This window comes from Drosophila santomea, chromosome 3L, assembly GCF_016746245.2.
Source record: "Drosophila santomea strain STO CAGO 1482 chromosome 3L, Prin_Dsan_1.1, whole genome shotgun sequence".
Classification (NCBI taxonomy): domain Eukaryota; kingdom Metazoa; phylum Arthropoda; class Insecta; order Diptera; family Drosophilidae; genus Drosophila; species Drosophila santomea.
Window position 1 is genome coordinate 15,190,076 of NC_053018.2, and position 16,472 is coordinate 15,206,547.

Consider the following 16,472-nt stretch of genomic DNA (forward strand, 5'->3'; position numbering starts at 1 on the left):
AGTTTATCCTGATCATGAAAAGGCTATCGAAAGCTGATTACATTGACATTTAAATCCATGTTTGTTGATATTTTTATGCTCTTTGCTATGCAACATTTTGTTGTATTTTTTTTTTGCGGTGCACAGTTGTGTGTACGACATGTGGCATGTGCCATGTCAGCGCAAATTTATGCTATGCCCAAAAAGTTCACACAACGTTGAGTAGATGATATTTACATTAGCCACTAACTTACTCTAAACTGCTGATTAAGTGAAATGCGTGTGTGCCAGGGAGTTCTGTATGAAATGGCAAACATAACTTGAGCAAATGAAAATAAAAAAAAAATTGAGATGAGAAAGGTATTGTAATTTGATGGAAAAGCCAAAACTTATACATAATTCCGCAAGTTTAATAAATATACATATGTAGCTGGCAGTCAAGTCAACATGTATTTATTACGACCTCATAAATTGCAAACGTATTAATATAAAGCCTCATTCATCACTCTCACTGGCGTTTTCCAAATCATTTTTCATCATTTCCAAATCCCAATCTAATCCAAACAAAACCTGCTAAGGTGTGAAACAGTAAATGTTACGTGAACGCCTGGCAAAACACATAAAATTGACCGTAAATTTTAAAACCCATTTAGCATTAGCAGAGCGCGAGAATCTCTGGGGTTCCCGAGCAGGCATAAATGTCAATATGTATTTATATGTTTACCAGTTTGTTGGGCAAACTATTTTATTTGTTTACGCCAAAACAAAAACCAATCTTACTCCAACGCCAGCAACCGATAATAATCATAAAGATTGCCCGGGGTGGGTGAAAGTAAACGGAGTGGGACTGCGGCTTAAATATGCGTAAAATGCGGCATCTTAAGCTGCCACTTAGATGCTGCCACGTCCCCAAAAGGCGCCACATCCTCGTCTCCCCAATAACCCCCCCCCTTTTTAAGGGTCCCGGCTTTGGATTCACTGAATTTTCTGCGAGGCTGCACGTCAAACGTAGAAAGGGCTTTGAAGTTGCGCTTAGATTTTGCTGGCCCCTTTGTATTGAATTGGTGGCCTCTTCCAACTTCCTTAAAGTTTAATTGAGCGCGTAATTTAAGCTTTTGCCGAGCTGCCCCGCTCGCCACTCTGGTGCTTATATTAGTTGCTAAGTGGCAGGACCAACCCCCTAAAGTCCACTGCCCCAAAAGCAACTCCCCAAAGGGAGCTCCCTTTTCCCACTAGTCTATACCAATTTTAAAGCCAATCTCCAACCCCTGGTCAAATATGTAAAACAGGACTCCCTCTTTTGCTCAAATAAATAAAACATTATTCGGCCAATTCGGGTTTTCAATTTAATGCATTTTTTCATGTGTGCCTAGACTAACAAATCGCTGAGCGAACAAATCTGTGTTGTATCAAAAAACCAGTTTGAATTAAGCGACTTTTTTTGGGTCGCATTTGTAAATACCTTAAAATATTCTGTAACACAATAAAAATCCCTGCTTGAAAAAAAATTCAGAAATATTGATAATCCAGGTCATCTTGTAAAGTGTTTATTGCAATTTTAATTTAATCTTTATACTTTGAAAAACTTTAATATGAATGCCATTTTATTTTAAGGGCCAAAATCAATTTCAAATGTTCCCAGTAGTTGCGTCGCCCTATTATTGAACTTTAAATGAAACGATGCTTTGAAGTTGCCAACAAAAGCTCGTTCATTTGGATAAGCCTTGAATAATTAAAAGTTAGTTGCAAAATTCTGAAAGCGATAATCGCATTACCACCAATAAATAATTATAAAATTTGATTAAATATATGGCATTAGCTAGGAAGCCATAGCCGAATATTGAGGATAAATGCGTTGATAGCCAGAAATGATTTACTCCCATTTCATTTAAATCACCGCAGGAGGAGACTTTTTGCATGCTATCAAAATATATTCATTCCCGATTTTAGCAGGCAACAAAAACGCCATATATTTATTATTATGTTTTGGCGGAATTTTAATTGATTTTTGCCAAGGGAGAGTGGGAAATTTCCGAACCCGTCATGCGAGAGCAGCAACAACAATCATTGACACGTGCAATGAGTTTTCCGGCTTTCCACTGGCACGAGAGCCAAATCTCGACACACAGAAGCACACAGATACGCACCAACACAATCGTCGAGTGGGGCATATTTGGATTTCTGCATTTTTGTTGAATTTCAATTAAAAGCCTTGATTTTGATGGCAACCTTGTGCACATGCTGGGCCCTACCGCCCCGCATTTCTATGCGGCTTCCAAGTGTGTTGGACCCCAGGAAACAATATTGGGGTCAGTTGGGGGTTTCTGTTCTGGTATTATGGTGCTCTGGTGCTCTGGTGTTCTGGTGTTCTGGTGGTTCCACCCACAAAGCAAATGTAAAATTGCCAGCTGAGGAATTGTGTTAAAAACGAATTTACATTAATTTCAGTCTCCACTTTTTGATTCGTCCTTTCGGGCCCCCGTTTTCGGTCTGCAATAATTGTATACTCGTATATATCCCATCCACCTTTGCGCGCCAAAGGAAAGCAGGCAATAGCAATGGCATTGGCATTGGGGGCCAAAAGGAGGAGCTGTGCGGAGAAAAGGAGAATTAAATTGAAAATCCATCGAAGCCGAATGTGGAATTAAAATTGAATTTTCACCTACGGATCAAACGAAATGAAACGAAACGAATCGAGACGAAACGAAACGAACCACACCGAGATGTTGCAGGAAGACGAAAAACAATTAAAATTAAACAATTTATTTATTTTGAATTATGGCCCCGACTTCTGTTTGTGGCAGGCAGCTGAAATATACGGCAGACGGAGAAATAGCAAAAATGCATTTGTCAAATTGAATGCGATGGCTGAAACCAGTCAATTTAAAGTCACTCCACTACTTTACCCAATAAAGTGCAAAAATGCCACATATATTTGTCAAAGCGCTGCAATCTTTGAATGACAGTCGTCTTTTCACCCGGGGGCCACTGGCGATGATTAGGCAAATGGAAAGCTTAGGGAAACTATAAGTACTCGAACTCCTCCTCCGGCATTAGCCACGTTCAATCCCGAAAGCAAGGAGTCTGAGCGAAGCAGATTAGGCTGATAATTTATTCGGACTGCGGGCCAACTAATCTCACACTGTCAGTGACTCTAATCATTCAATGGGATGAAAGCAAATGCCAATACACACGCTTTCTGCGGCCGACTTCTTTCCAATTTGCTCAAATTGGCTCAAATCTGAGATGGTTTCGTGATTATAATCTCAACTCACGAACAGCACTCGAATTGCTAAAGGTAAAACAGCAGGATGCTACGTTTTATGATACTATCTGATAGTAGAAGTATTATTATGTCCAAATTCCTGATTTAAAACTCAGTATTTCTGTTCAATTTAACTAAGGTGTATGTGATGTGTATTGGTTTCTTGTAGGAAGTTTTTCAATTAATAATAACCTGAATGAGGTTATGAATGATTATGCCTACATGACTATATTAAGAAATATATAAGAAATACATATTTAGGTCCAGCTTCCTTATTCCTAAAGCTTAGTTCTTGTAATATGTTTTAAGTATCTTAAGCTTAGCTCATCTCAATCTTATACTATTTCTCACGATCCCAGCCGAAAGCCCAGCATTTTTGATACCCCGAAGCGTTGAAAGGTTGAGGTCTTGGTTCACAAACAGAAACAGCAACAGAAATAGGAATAGGAATCCAAATACCCACCGCATAACCAAGTTCGAGTGTGTGAATCTCGTGGTGCGTGAACTCGAGTTGGTGGAGGTGGAAATGGAAATGGAGATGGAGATTCGCTTGATTTGGGCAGTCGACTGTGACGTGTGTGGGTGCGTGTCCTTGTCCATGTCGACGACGACCACGTCGAAATTCACATCTACATCCATTTCCATGGTCAAGCCAGGTCGGTGCGTGCTGCAAAACAATTTAATTAATTCCAGATTTGCGCGGAATTTTTCACGATGCCAGCAATCTGTAAATGGCATACATACACACGCACAATATTTCGCAGGGGGAAAGCGATTTTCTGGGCAGTGATGTGAAACCCAATACCCGGTTACTAGAATTATTTATTATAATAAAATGTACACGAAATAGTTGTCAAATAAAGACATAATACATAAGTTCTTTAAACCAAGATATTAAACAAAGTAAATAGCTGGATTGAGATACAGTTTACCTTAAAAGTTGTACTGCAAACGTAATCTTTTTTTTCAAATAACTAGGAGTAATTTTAGGGTAAAGTGCTGTACCTATCTCATGCACACATATGAGTGAGTTACCTTCTCATCTCCGATGCAGGGATAACTAGTCAATGCCAAATATTCAGCCATTCGCACGTACCTTCGCTATTTATTTGTTTCCCCACTTCCACTCACCCATTTTCGCTCTTATATTTTCCGGACCCGGACCCACACAGCCTGCCAGCTACGGCAAGAAGAACGGGATGTGGTATGCATCGCCTGGAAATCAGGGATGGGGCTCCAAGCCCGCCAGTCGGAAGCCCTCAATAATGGAAGCGGATTTGGGCACATTATCGACCACATCAGGCTCGATAAAGCGCAGCGCCGGCCGTGTGATACGCATCATCAATAATTTGGATCATTCGGTGCAGGTGAGTCCTGAGTCCTGACAGTCCGGCGGAGGGTGGCGGGGAATGGAGAATGCAGTGGGGTCATTTTCCACCAGCTCCATATCGCATTTATTGTTTCGGCCAGCCCACGTCATCAACAATGCACAAAAACATTTTTTGGTCGAGCGAGTGGTAAGCTGAGGGAGAAGAGAGGAGGGGAGTCTTTCTGGGGAAAATTGCACCTCGTGCCTTGCATTTTCCCAACGATTGCGGCATTTTCGCAATGTTCGCAATTTCGTTTGTATTTGTGCCTGGGCAGCGATGCGTTGTGCAAATGTTTTAATTGCCGCGATTAAAGCGCGCATCGGCCTGCAATATTTATGTAAATTTATGTTTGACTATTGCATTAGAGCGTCGCGTGGCGACGGGGGGAGTGGGCAGAGGCCTCTAAAGTTTATTGAAATTTATGCAAAGTGCTCAATGAAATACGCCAAAGCCAGGCAAATATTTCAAGCAAACAGAGAGCCAGCGAACAGCAAAAAAGTGTTTAAATATTTAAAGCAGAAATGCAGAGGGCTCGGCTCAAATGAAGTGGGTAAATATACATATCTATTTGGATGCACCACCTGTCCACGCGAATTGTGAAATGCATTTTGCGGAAGGTGGTTTGCTTTTCCTCTTTTCCGCTCCCCTCCAGTGGGTTGTGCGAAAAAATGCAGGCCAGCGCGGAGTCGAGGGCCAAACCGATTCGCTTTTATTTGTATAAATATTTGCCATCAATATTTTATGGTCAGCGGAGTGTATTTATTGTTTTTTTTTTCGGCGACCCGTGACCCAACTGACTTAACTGTCATTAAAGGATTCAACACATAAATAATTTGACACTTTATTTTAACCAACAAGCCGCAGTGGATTGAGGAAACCACTTTGATTTGTTTTTATTGCCCCACTTTGCTGCAATTCTTTGATTGCCCCTCGGGGACGTCATTAGTTGCGGTTTCCATTTTTCAAATGCAATTCCACGCTTTTCCGCTCTCCTCTGCCATATTAAAATGTGCATTTTATTTGTGCATTTCCTATTAAAATATATCCCGAGTGTAGTGATTAAACTTTTATAGATCTGCAAAAAATGCGCCACTTTAAAATTCTTTTTTTTTTTTTTGGTTTTTTGTTAAGTTTCACAGAAGTGTGCAATTAACCTTTCCTACTTTCGGGGGCTTCGCTCAGCGGCAATCATATGGAAAATCAATTGCCTGTAATTTGTATTTTATTGTATGCAGCCAGGGAGTCGGGCCAACTGCCAACAGCAACAAAATTGAAGCCACGGTCAATTTGGTAATTTCCGCTGACATCCAAAACAAAAACAAGAACAGCTAAAAATCGGGGAAGGAAAAACTGCAAGGCATTTCAGATTCGGGACTCGAATCTTTTAGCACTCTTATTCAGAAAAATTTTAGGCAATTCCAGCTGCAATACATTCAAGCGTTTAAAGATAAATATTTAATAAGTATTGATTTAGAATAAAATATTACAAAAATATTTAATAAAAATATTTGGGTTTCATTCCCCGATATTTTACACTAAATAGAAAATAAAGGCATTTTATATATATTAAGTAAAATAAATTGTGTACATTAAGTAAAATAAAGGTAATAAATTAACTGCAGTTTCCTATTAAAAACATTCTCTTTTAATTCATATGAAAATGTTTAGCAAAGCTAACATTTGGAATGTAAGAAATATAAAATTTGTAAATTAATTTTGCTATAATTTTTGGTAAAATCTTAACAAATGTCACCTTAAATCTACAGTACTCTTTGAGAGGGTATAACTAGGGGAGTCCCGGCAAAAAGTTTGCAGTCAGGTGTACGGCCCCATAACTCTTTGGCTCTCTTTGGCTGCGCCACACCCGTACTCGTAATTTATGTTATTATTACGAAAATGCCTTTAAAATATGAATTGGCTTCGGCACTATAGGTTTCCCCAATGCCCCACACCACCACCCCACCACCCCCCGCGACCGTTGTCGTAGTAACGTTTTATGGTAATTTTGCTAAGTGCAAGTAACATTTTGTTGGCCCCTTGTTTTTCAGCCGGTCGCGTTGGCGTTGCTGGCATTCGTGCAGTTTTATGAATCAAAAGTACATTTTACGTTGAGGGCGTTTCGGCACCTTTCAGCACGTGGGCTGCAACCTTGGCGAAGGCCACACCTGATCGGGCCAATTAAAGGCTGGTCTGGTCTAGGCCGTGACAGGTACTTTGTGCCGGGGATGTTGGCCGGGCCCAAATCGAATCTCATTAATGGCCAAGACAATGGAAAGAACAGGGCGAGTTGGCAGTGGATCGAGTATGTGGGAAAGTGGGCAAGGGGCCGAAAACAAAGGCAGTGGCTTTGCGATTTTCCAATTTTCCCCTTATTTTCCACGCCACCCACCAGACAACCCTAATGGAGTTTGCAATGCAAATTTGACCAAAGCACAACCGACAACAAAGGCGATAGAGGAAATTGTAGTAGTCATAGTGTTGAACCCAACCCAAGCCAATCCAATCCAACCCAGCACGCGCTCATTGACCAAGGCCAAGGACATATGGCTCCTCGTTGGCCCCACGACCGACAACGAAGTCCTGGCGAAAATATATACAAATATATGCTTGGGTATTCCATGCCATGTACTCCATGCCAAAACACCAAAAGTACAGAGTGCTGACGCCGATTGCATTACACGTACATTACCCCGAGCACCGAGTCCTGCGTTTCTGAAATTTACAGCACTCTAGGATGGGAAATATGCAGGATGTAGTTATAATACTCAGTTTCAACACCAGTCCTTTATCACATAAATTAAATTAGCATAAAAGATATTTGCTTATGTTGGTCAGCGTTTACATTATAAGTGAATAACTATTGCATAACAAAGTCCATATTTCCACGAAGCATTCAAAAACGCTGTTAGCTGCTTCCACTTTTAAATTAGTATCCAAATTGTAGAGCAATGTCTAAAGCAATTGCCAAACAAATGTTCCAAAATGCCCTGAAAACTTTTATATATTCTAACTGATTTGTTGACACTGTTCACACCACCCACCGCCCACTTTTCGTCTGAGACTGTGTCTGTATTTTGTGTCCCAGTCTGCGAGAATTCCCTTGTTTGTGTTTATTTGTTTTGTTTGTGTCTGGGCTGCACAATAACCACTACAACAGCCACTGCAACTACGTCTACATCAGCATCAGCATCGACATCTATATCTATATCTGTAGCTACTAGCAAGTGTTCGTCGGGTAATGCAATTGAAAGCCGCAATAAAAGGACATGCATAATGGCAGGCTACTCAATAATGACGGTGCGCAATATATATCTACATATATACATATATCACCCGATAGTATAGTGCTGGGTGCTGGCATAGTCATAGTGCTCGGCTATTTGGCAAACTCAAGTGCAACGTGTCGCATTGCACTTTGTTGTTTGACTTTTTCAACTTGCAGCTTACGTGTTTGACGTACTTGCAGAAACTTTGGGAAACGAGTATTATGTGTTTATAAACACATTTGAATGGGTGGCCCACTGCACAGAGAAAATCTAGTAAAATAAAAGTTGAAAGGAAGAAAAAACATTTTAAAAGTAAACAAAATACATATTTTATATCCAATTAATCAATTATTTTTATTTCAATGAGTGTAAGGATTTACATATGATTTTCGAGTATCAAACTTATGTTTCTATAACCAAAAACCCGCTTTTGTTCACTGTGCACGAATGTCGAGCATGCATAGGGGTTCAATTTTTTTCATAAAGTATACGCCACCGGGCCTTTGAAAAGCGGCCAGCAGGGGGTAAAGAGGAGAAAGGGGGGAAAGGGGAACAAGGACAGCAGGCAGCCTCACCTGACATTCTGTGTTTCGTTTGGACTTTCGATGAAGGCAAACAGAAAAAGGCAGAGAATATGTAAGTAAGCTCGAAGCGCAAAAACAACTCAAAGAATGGTTTCAGTTTCCACATCCCAGAAAAACGCCGCACCAGACGATGGCTTCGATACTGAATTTCCAGGCTTGCAAGGGAATTTTCAATAAATGGCAAAGCTACTTGGAAATATTTTCGAATTGATATGAGCCCTGTTTGCCGATGCAGAGGATGAGCCATGATAAAACTAAGCTTTGGTCTATCTACTACTTGAAAACTGTTAAGTTAAACCATTAACAACACCAATCATTTGATGGGCTGTGCACTTAACTATTTGTTTAAAATATTTATGCAATGTCCCATTTAAATTGCCGCGTTCCGCACTTTACTCGCTTTCGGCTCTTTGTCGGTATTGTGTGTTTTCATTTAAATTACTTGTGTTCCCTTTATGCAACTCCACGACCGTTGACAACAATAAGGACGACTAACAGCGCTGCAGTTTAACGTCTTTTGTTTTATGCATGTTTGTATTTTATTGGAATTCCTTTGTGTGTACGGAGATGGCAAACTGCTAAAAAATTGGGGGGGGGGGAAAGAAGAAGTTGCCGCAAACGAAAATATTTGGAAAATTTGCATGGTTTTGACGTAACCAAGATTAAATCAACCGTGCAACGGCCGAGCGATTGAATGCCTGAAAAACCAGGACAATTTTCCAGACGAGGAGAAATGCTGACAATTTAAATCACACCAACACACGCTCACTCTGGCACACTCAGTCACACACACACATGCACACACACACACATGCACACAGGACGCAGGACGTAGGACACAGGACGTAGGACGTTGGGAAAATGGAGGTCCTGGCCATTTCCTTCCGGCAGCTGCTTGCCAGCTTCTCGTCAACCGATTTCCACCTGCCACCGCTTACGAAAAGTGCACGTAATTGGCTTAACAAACGCCATTTGTTTGGGGTCACGTGATTGCAGCTGGCAACGTAGCCGATAATGTAATTATTTGCTCACATAATTATATTTGTTTGTAGTCCATGTCGGTGGAGCCCTCGCATACTCGTATGCCTCATAAAGGCGTCTTAAGGATGGCTTCCAAGTGCCCATATGCACATCCATACGATACTAATACTTATGTATGTGTGTATCATGGGGGTGTGCGAAAAGGAAGTTCCAGAGACACATTCATGCATAATTTATGGCACACACATCGATAGTTTGCAGACTTTGGGGCCTGAAATGCATTGCACTAAATTATTAAAAGCATCTTTTCAGCTTCTGTCCTGTCAATTAATTTTCCAGCAAATTAAGTGACTCTCGATTGCGATGGCGAAAGAAAAGTTTAGGAGAACTTTATCCCCATATGCAGCCAGGAATTTAATACCAAATGGGGCAATAATTTGCCTAATGGATATTGGCTTTATCGCTTTGGAAACTCGAAGCTGCTTAACTATATGACACTTCTCTTAAGTTAAATAAAAAATAAATTAAATGGGTTATTTTAAATGAAATACTAGATCTCAAGTTTAATTTCCTAGAGTAAAAATTTAAGTTTCTCTTTAGATATATTTTGTATAGTATTGTTCCGGTGCTCGTAAAAATGTGGTACTTCATTAGAAAAGTTAAACTTAGTGTACTGAATTTTCTTAAACCCAAATTTAAGCTTACTCAATAAATATTTTTTAGCTTTAACTCTTCCAATTCCATCCACATCCTTGAATATTTGCCATTTATTTGATGAAAGGCTCAGCTCTTCCATCACCATTTGAATTTGAAAACATTTTTGCCGGACAATTGTGTCGCAGGTGCTGCGCTTTGATAAACCGTAAATAAATTGTGATAAATAGAGGCACAATCCATGGGGTCCGGTGCGGTCCTGCTGGCCATTGGTATACACCTGGACACCATGGAGAACCAGAACCAGAACTAAAATCAAAACCGGTCCATCTAACGACCCATAAAAGACATGCGTTTCGGTAGTCGAAATGGTCGTCAGTGTAAATCAAATTGCTAGCCATGAAAAAGGGCTAGAAATGGCAAAGAAAAGAAATAAACTTTTCAGGCGAAGCTGAGAGCGTAAAATTGATTTTTCCTTCTACCCAAAATGATATTTTGGCTATTGGTAATGAAAACTTGAATAAATTTGATGTTCCCATCATTATTTTAAGCTCCGCTTAAGCTGAAAATTCTATTATGGTAATATTTTTAAAATTCAATGCAAACAAAAAACGGGTGACAAAAAACTTTTCAACAACTGATAGTTTTCGGCCTACTTCGATGATAATTATAATTGATTTACAAATTCACCGAAAAACTTTTAATATTCGGTCAAGCCTAGCAAACAGTCAAATTTCCAACTTTTCGCCAAAGACTTCAAAATGAGCTAGATAAATGCGTGACTTTTTGGGCAGAGAAGAAAAGTTAGAGCCTTGGTTATATGCTTTTTTTTTTTTTTGCTGTTCCTGTTTGCCGACAATCAGTCCGACCTGGGCGGGAAAATTAAGTGGCAGCAATGTGCGGGGAAAACCACTCAACACGGACATAAAACCATTAAACGGACGCCTTTTTCGAAGCCAAACTAAATACATAAATTAAACCAAGCTCGGCCAGACAACGGCGAAAGTTTATCGTTGTCTCTTTGGTCCAGGAGCCAGCATCCAGGACCTCGTCCTTTTTGGCCAAACAAAAACTTCCGTGGCAGCTGCTTTAATTCTGAGCGAGTCCTTATTATAGGAAAACGATGATGGACATGGAGATAGAGGTGGAGGTGCAGGATCCTGGCAGAAGTGGAGAGACAAATTCTTCTTTAACACGCGTGAATAACTGTTATCAAGGCCCTGAAGGTCATTAAAACTCAAGTATTCCACTTGAGAAATAAGCAGGGAAAGCTGAAAAGCCAAAGTCAAGCGCCACCCAACAAATGCAACAATGCATGGCCTTCACTCTGGGTGGTTTCTGTGGGTGGGTGGGTGGTGCTGTGGTGTGGTGTGGTGTGGTTGGGTGGGTTGCTTGGGGTGCACCCAATTATGAGCGCCAGAGCTCGAGTGCAACAACAATACGCATATCTACAATGGGGCGCAGGCAAACAATGCTGCCTGCACTGCGAGAAAAGCCATGTAGATGGGTCAAGCAACTTATAAATGTATGCCAAATACATTTTCTTTAATATCTGTTGGAGTAATGTTCTTGAGTTGTGAGTGTAGATTTAGAAAAATCACAGAATTTTCTAAAGTGCTGTAGCATTTTTTTCTCGTGATTTCTTTTTGCAACAAATAAAATGTATTAAGCATTAAAGGAAAACGCAAACTGGGTCACAGACTCGATTAGTGGGGCAAGCCGCAATAGAAAGTGGAAGTGGATGTGGATGTGGATGTGGATGTGGATGTGGATGTGGATGTGGATGTGGCTGAGGATGCGGCGAGGACGCAAGTCGACGACAACATATAATTATAAGCATTACTAAAATCCTAGAGGGAATCGGGCAAGTCGGTTCCTCAGGCCGACGAACGGAAGTTGCGTGCCATGGCTAAATTTTTGACCGCGGGTCAAGTGAAATGTGTTGAAAGGGCCGCGTGGCACATTGGCACATACATGTACCTACACAGTCACTTGCCAGACTAATTACCCGTCCAGATTTAACACGTGATTTTACACATATACAAAACAATATACTCATGCCATATTCCCTTCGGTTTTCTGCCCTTTCAGTGTCGCGTTTTGCTGAACCTACGCACCTCGCAGCCGTTCGAGGAAGTGCTCGAGGATTTGGGTCAAGTGCTGAAAATTAACGGAGCAAAGAAAATGTACACAGGCACTGGCCAGGAGGTATGTACTTCACTAAATGCACGACCTTGACACGGCCTAATAACTTAATGAAGAACCGAACTTAGCCGACTTGCTAAATTGCTTGACAAATTGCTCTCACGCACGGCGAACGAAAAACAAAAACAAGCAATTTGGCTATTTCACACTTGATCCGAAAGCCAACAATAAACCTTTTCATAAATGTTTACATCTAACTTAACAATAATTTCTCGTTGCCTTTTAGGTTCGCAGCTTTTCCCAGCTGCGAAACGAGTTCGCCGACGTGGACACCTTCTATCTGGCCACGGGAACGGCCCTGATTGCCGGCTCACCCATCCGGCGCTCCAGGTCACGGCCCTCGGTGGTGGCCGCCGCACCCATTTTGCCCACGGATGAGCTGCCCAAGGTGCCGCTGCGAGGAGCCCGTCCGCGCAGCAAGAGCCGCCCGCGGATCCTGTACGCTCCGGAAAGCGAGATCCTGCGGCCGAACGGCGAGTACACGATGCTGGACATCATGAAGGAGGAGCCCACCAAGGTCACAATCCGGGGGCTGCGGCGCACCTTCTATCCGCCCGTTCACCATGCGCCGGCGGACAACTCCCCGCCGGATAAAAAACTGCAGCTCCAATGGGTGTATGTATATCGAACGACCAACTTCCGTTTCCGCCATTCCTACAGAGATTTGAATGTTTTAGCCATGGCTATCGCGGCATTGATGCGCGGCGAAATCTCTGGGTTCTGCCCTCCGGAGAACTGCTCTACTACGTGGCCGCCGTGGCCGTGCTCTTTGACCGCGACGAGGATGCCCAGAGGCACTACACCGGACACACGGAGGACATCATGTGGTAAGCAATTAAACGAGGAAGCTTGGAAAAGCTAAATGCAGTTCCTAATACAACGTCCAACAACCATCTCTTCCAGCATGGATGTGCATCCCTCCAGGGAACTGGTAGCGTCAGGACAGAAAGCTGGACGAGATCGCAAGTCGCAGGCGCACGTCCGCATCTGGAGCACCGAGTCCCTGCAGACGCTCTACGTCTTTGGCATGGGCGAACTGGACAGCGGGGTGACGGCAGTGGCCTTCTCGCAGCTGGTAAGTCATGCCCCCCCGGGAAATAAACCCAATTAGTGACTAACCAATGGAATTGCCCCGGCAGAACGGAGGCAGCTACATACTGGCGGTGGACAGTGGACGCGAGAGCATTCTATCGGTGTGGCAGTGGCAGTGGGGTCACCTGCTGGGCAAAGTGGCCGTAAGTCCGCCTAATCCAGCCCACTTAAGCAGCGTCCTAATTCCTATTCTCGCTCGACTCAATTGCAGACCCTGCAGGAGGGACTGTCGGGCGCTGCCTTCCACCCGCTGGACGATAATCTCATCATCACCCACGGACGTGGTCACCTGGCCTTCTGGCACCGGCGCAAGGATGGCTTCTTTGAGCGCACGGACATCGTGAAGCAGCCGTCGCGTTCCCATGTCACCAGTGTGCAGTTCGAGCCGGATGGCGATGTGATCACCGCCGATTCGGATGGCTTCATCACCATCTATTCGGTGGACTCCGATGGCGCCTACTTTGTGCGCACGGAGTTCGAGGCGCACAACAAGGGCATCGGCTGCCTCATCATGCTGGGCGAGGGCACCCTGCTCTCCGGTGGCGAGAAGGATCGCAAGATCGCCGCCTGGGACTCCCTGCAGAACTACAAGAAGATTGCCGATACTAAGGTACAAATTGTCATCTTTATGGCGCGTATAATTTGTATAATTATAATTCGAAATCACAGCTCCCGGAGGCCGCCGGTGGAGTGCGTACCATCTATCCACAGCGTCCAGGACGCAATGACGGGAACATCTACGTGGGCACCACGCGGAACAACATCCTGGAGGGCTCGCTGCAGCGCCGCTTCACCCAGGTGGTCTTCGGCCACGGACGACAGCTGTGGGGATTGGCGGCCCATCCGGATGACGAGCTGTACGCCACCGCCGGGCACGACAAGCATGTGGCCCTGTGGCGCAAGAACAAGCTCATCTGGACCATTCAAACGGGCTACGAGTGCGTGGCACTGGCCTTCCATCCCTTCGGCACCTTGGCCGCCGGCAGCACCGAAGGTCACCTGCTGGTCATCAACTGCGAAAATGGGGCAGTCATGCTGACCCTGAGGGTCTGCGGGTCGCCCCTTAATTGCGTGGCATACAACCAGGGTAAGCAATCGGGGTTAATGAGCAATGGCAATCGTTGTAAATATAATCTTTAAAATATAAAATGCATTCCAGTTGGCGACATGATAGCCATGGGCTCCCAGAACGGTAGCATTTATCTGTTCCGCGTGTCGCGCGACGGCTTCTCGTACAAGAAGGTGAACAAGATCCGCGGATCACAGCCGCTGACCCACTTGGACTGGAGCATGGACGGCAACTTTGTGCAGACGGTGACCATCGATTTCGATCTGCTCTTCTGGGATGCCAAGTCCTTGTCGCCGGAGCGCAGTCCCATTGCCATGAAGGACGTCAAGTGGCTGACCAACAACTGCACCGTGGGCTTCCTGGTGGCGGGCCAGTGGAGCAATCGCTACTACAGCACCACCAACACCATCGTGGCCACCTGCAGTCGCTCCGCCGCCCACGACATGCTCGCATCCGGTGACGCCGAGGGCTATCTTCGGTTATTCAGGTGAGTTGAGGGAATTGAATGTAGATCTTGGTATGGTAATATCTAACCTTAAATCGAATGTTATCCCATTTCATGCAGATACCCCTGCATCTCGCCGCGCGCCGAGTTCCACGAGTCGAAGGTGTACTCCGGGATGCTGGCCTGCGTCCGCTTCCTGTGCGGCGACCACACGCTCATCACCGTCGGCGGCACAGATGCGTCCCTGATGGTGTGGGACATTGTCGAGGAATAGCTGAAATGGCCACCGTGGCACCGCACCGCCGCCCAGTACGAGGCCAGTTACTCGGACTACTGGCACCGCCGCGCCTCGAGGGTCTCCTCCACGATCCTCGACAGCGATTCGGTGGACTATCCGTAGTGCATTGGTACTGGGCTACCAGGGAAATCGGAGATGGGCGGCGAACTGCTTGCTAGACTCAGACGAACTACACAATTGGCCAGCGTTCCGTTTTTGATTTTAGACGAACAAAAGAATATTGATATTAGATAATTGCACCACCTAATACCAGAGAGAAATTCAACGTTTTCGAGAAGTTTTTAAGAAAAGTGAAAAAGAAACACGCACTAGCAACGAGCACCGCAGTCCAGCAATCCAGCAATCCTGCAATCCTGCAAATCCAGCAATCGAAAAGTCGGCTTCCACTCAGAAATTGATTCTTCCGTTTCGGTCTTGCCATCTGCATTTGTGTCCCCTGCGCTCCACATTTGTTTGAGCCCCTCGAACTAACTCTACATGCCACTGGTGGATCTAAAACTATAACCCTAAGCGACGAAACCGCATATAAATACTTCATCATCTTCCAGAAAGTTGTCAGAACTCTTTGTCAACTCTTCCGAACAAATGCAGCAAACCAGAAAAAAGACAGCAAGTGACAAAAAACAGACATCTCAGATACATCTCACCCGAATCACCTACACGGATAACGAAACCCAAGTGCACTTCCAACATATATACTTATATATACATATATCGAATGTGTATTGTTACAGCAACTTTTATCATAAGCGTTGAAATAAATAAACAGTTTGAAACGGAGCAAAAAGCCCGCGCAGCTGCTCGTCTATCGATTAATTTGGAAAGGGAAGCGACATCAGCTCATAGTTCCGAAATCAAACTCGATAACTGGGAAACAGCGGCGCCACTGAGCGAAGGTAAGATACCAACTTTTTGAAAATAGGGGGTTTATGCAACTAACGCTCATTGCAATATGAAATTTGAACAACAAAAACTTAAAAAAATACAATACACTCATAAAATATGATAGTTTCAAAACATAAATTCTTGTATGATCAATTCTATCAATGAATTATTGCGAAACGAGCCTATTTTATATCTCGTATGTAAGCTGAAAACTCGTTTAATTATTTTACAGCTAACTGAGGTATTTAAAAACATTATACAAATATTTTTTGCAATGACCACTAATAAGCATTTCATTTGTATACCTTACCTTATACCTAAAAATATAGTCAAATATTAATTTATTAATCAGGCATGCTCCGGTAATCGAATTCGTAAG

At 43.4% G+C, this 16,472-nt stretch overlaps 1 protein-coding gene across 3 annotated transcripts in view; it reads left to right on the forward strand.

The window, feature by feature from the left end:
* LOC120449674 (echinoderm microtubule-associated protein-like CG42247) overlaps positions 1-15,983 on the forward strand; it is a 40,028-nt gene extending 24,045 nt beyond the window's left edge. For all 3 annotated transcript variants that reach the window (XM_039632273.1, XM_039632275.2, XM_039632276.1), the window contains exons 2-11: positions 4,417-4,611; positions 12,191-12,307; positions 12,531-12,919; positions 12,982-13,131; positions 13,208-13,379; positions 13,444-13,539; positions 13,608-14,006; positions 14,066-14,483; positions 14,556-14,952; positions 15,031-15,983. In XM_039632273.1, the coding sequence (XP_039488207.1) occupies positions 4,417-4,611; positions 12,191-12,307; positions 12,531-12,919; positions 12,982-13,131; positions 13,208-13,379; positions 13,444-13,539; positions 13,608-14,006; positions 14,066-14,483; positions 14,556-14,952; positions 15,031-15,184 (2,487 nt within the window). In that variant the 3' untranslated portion in view covers positions 15,185-15,983. The remainder of the gene's footprint in view (positions 1-4,416; positions 4,612-12,190; positions 12,308-12,530; positions 12,920-12,981; positions 13,132-13,207; positions 13,380-13,443; positions 13,540-13,607; positions 14,007-14,065; positions 14,484-14,555; positions 14,953-15,030) is intronic.
* The last annotated feature ends 489 nt before the right edge of the window (positions 15,984-16,472 follow it).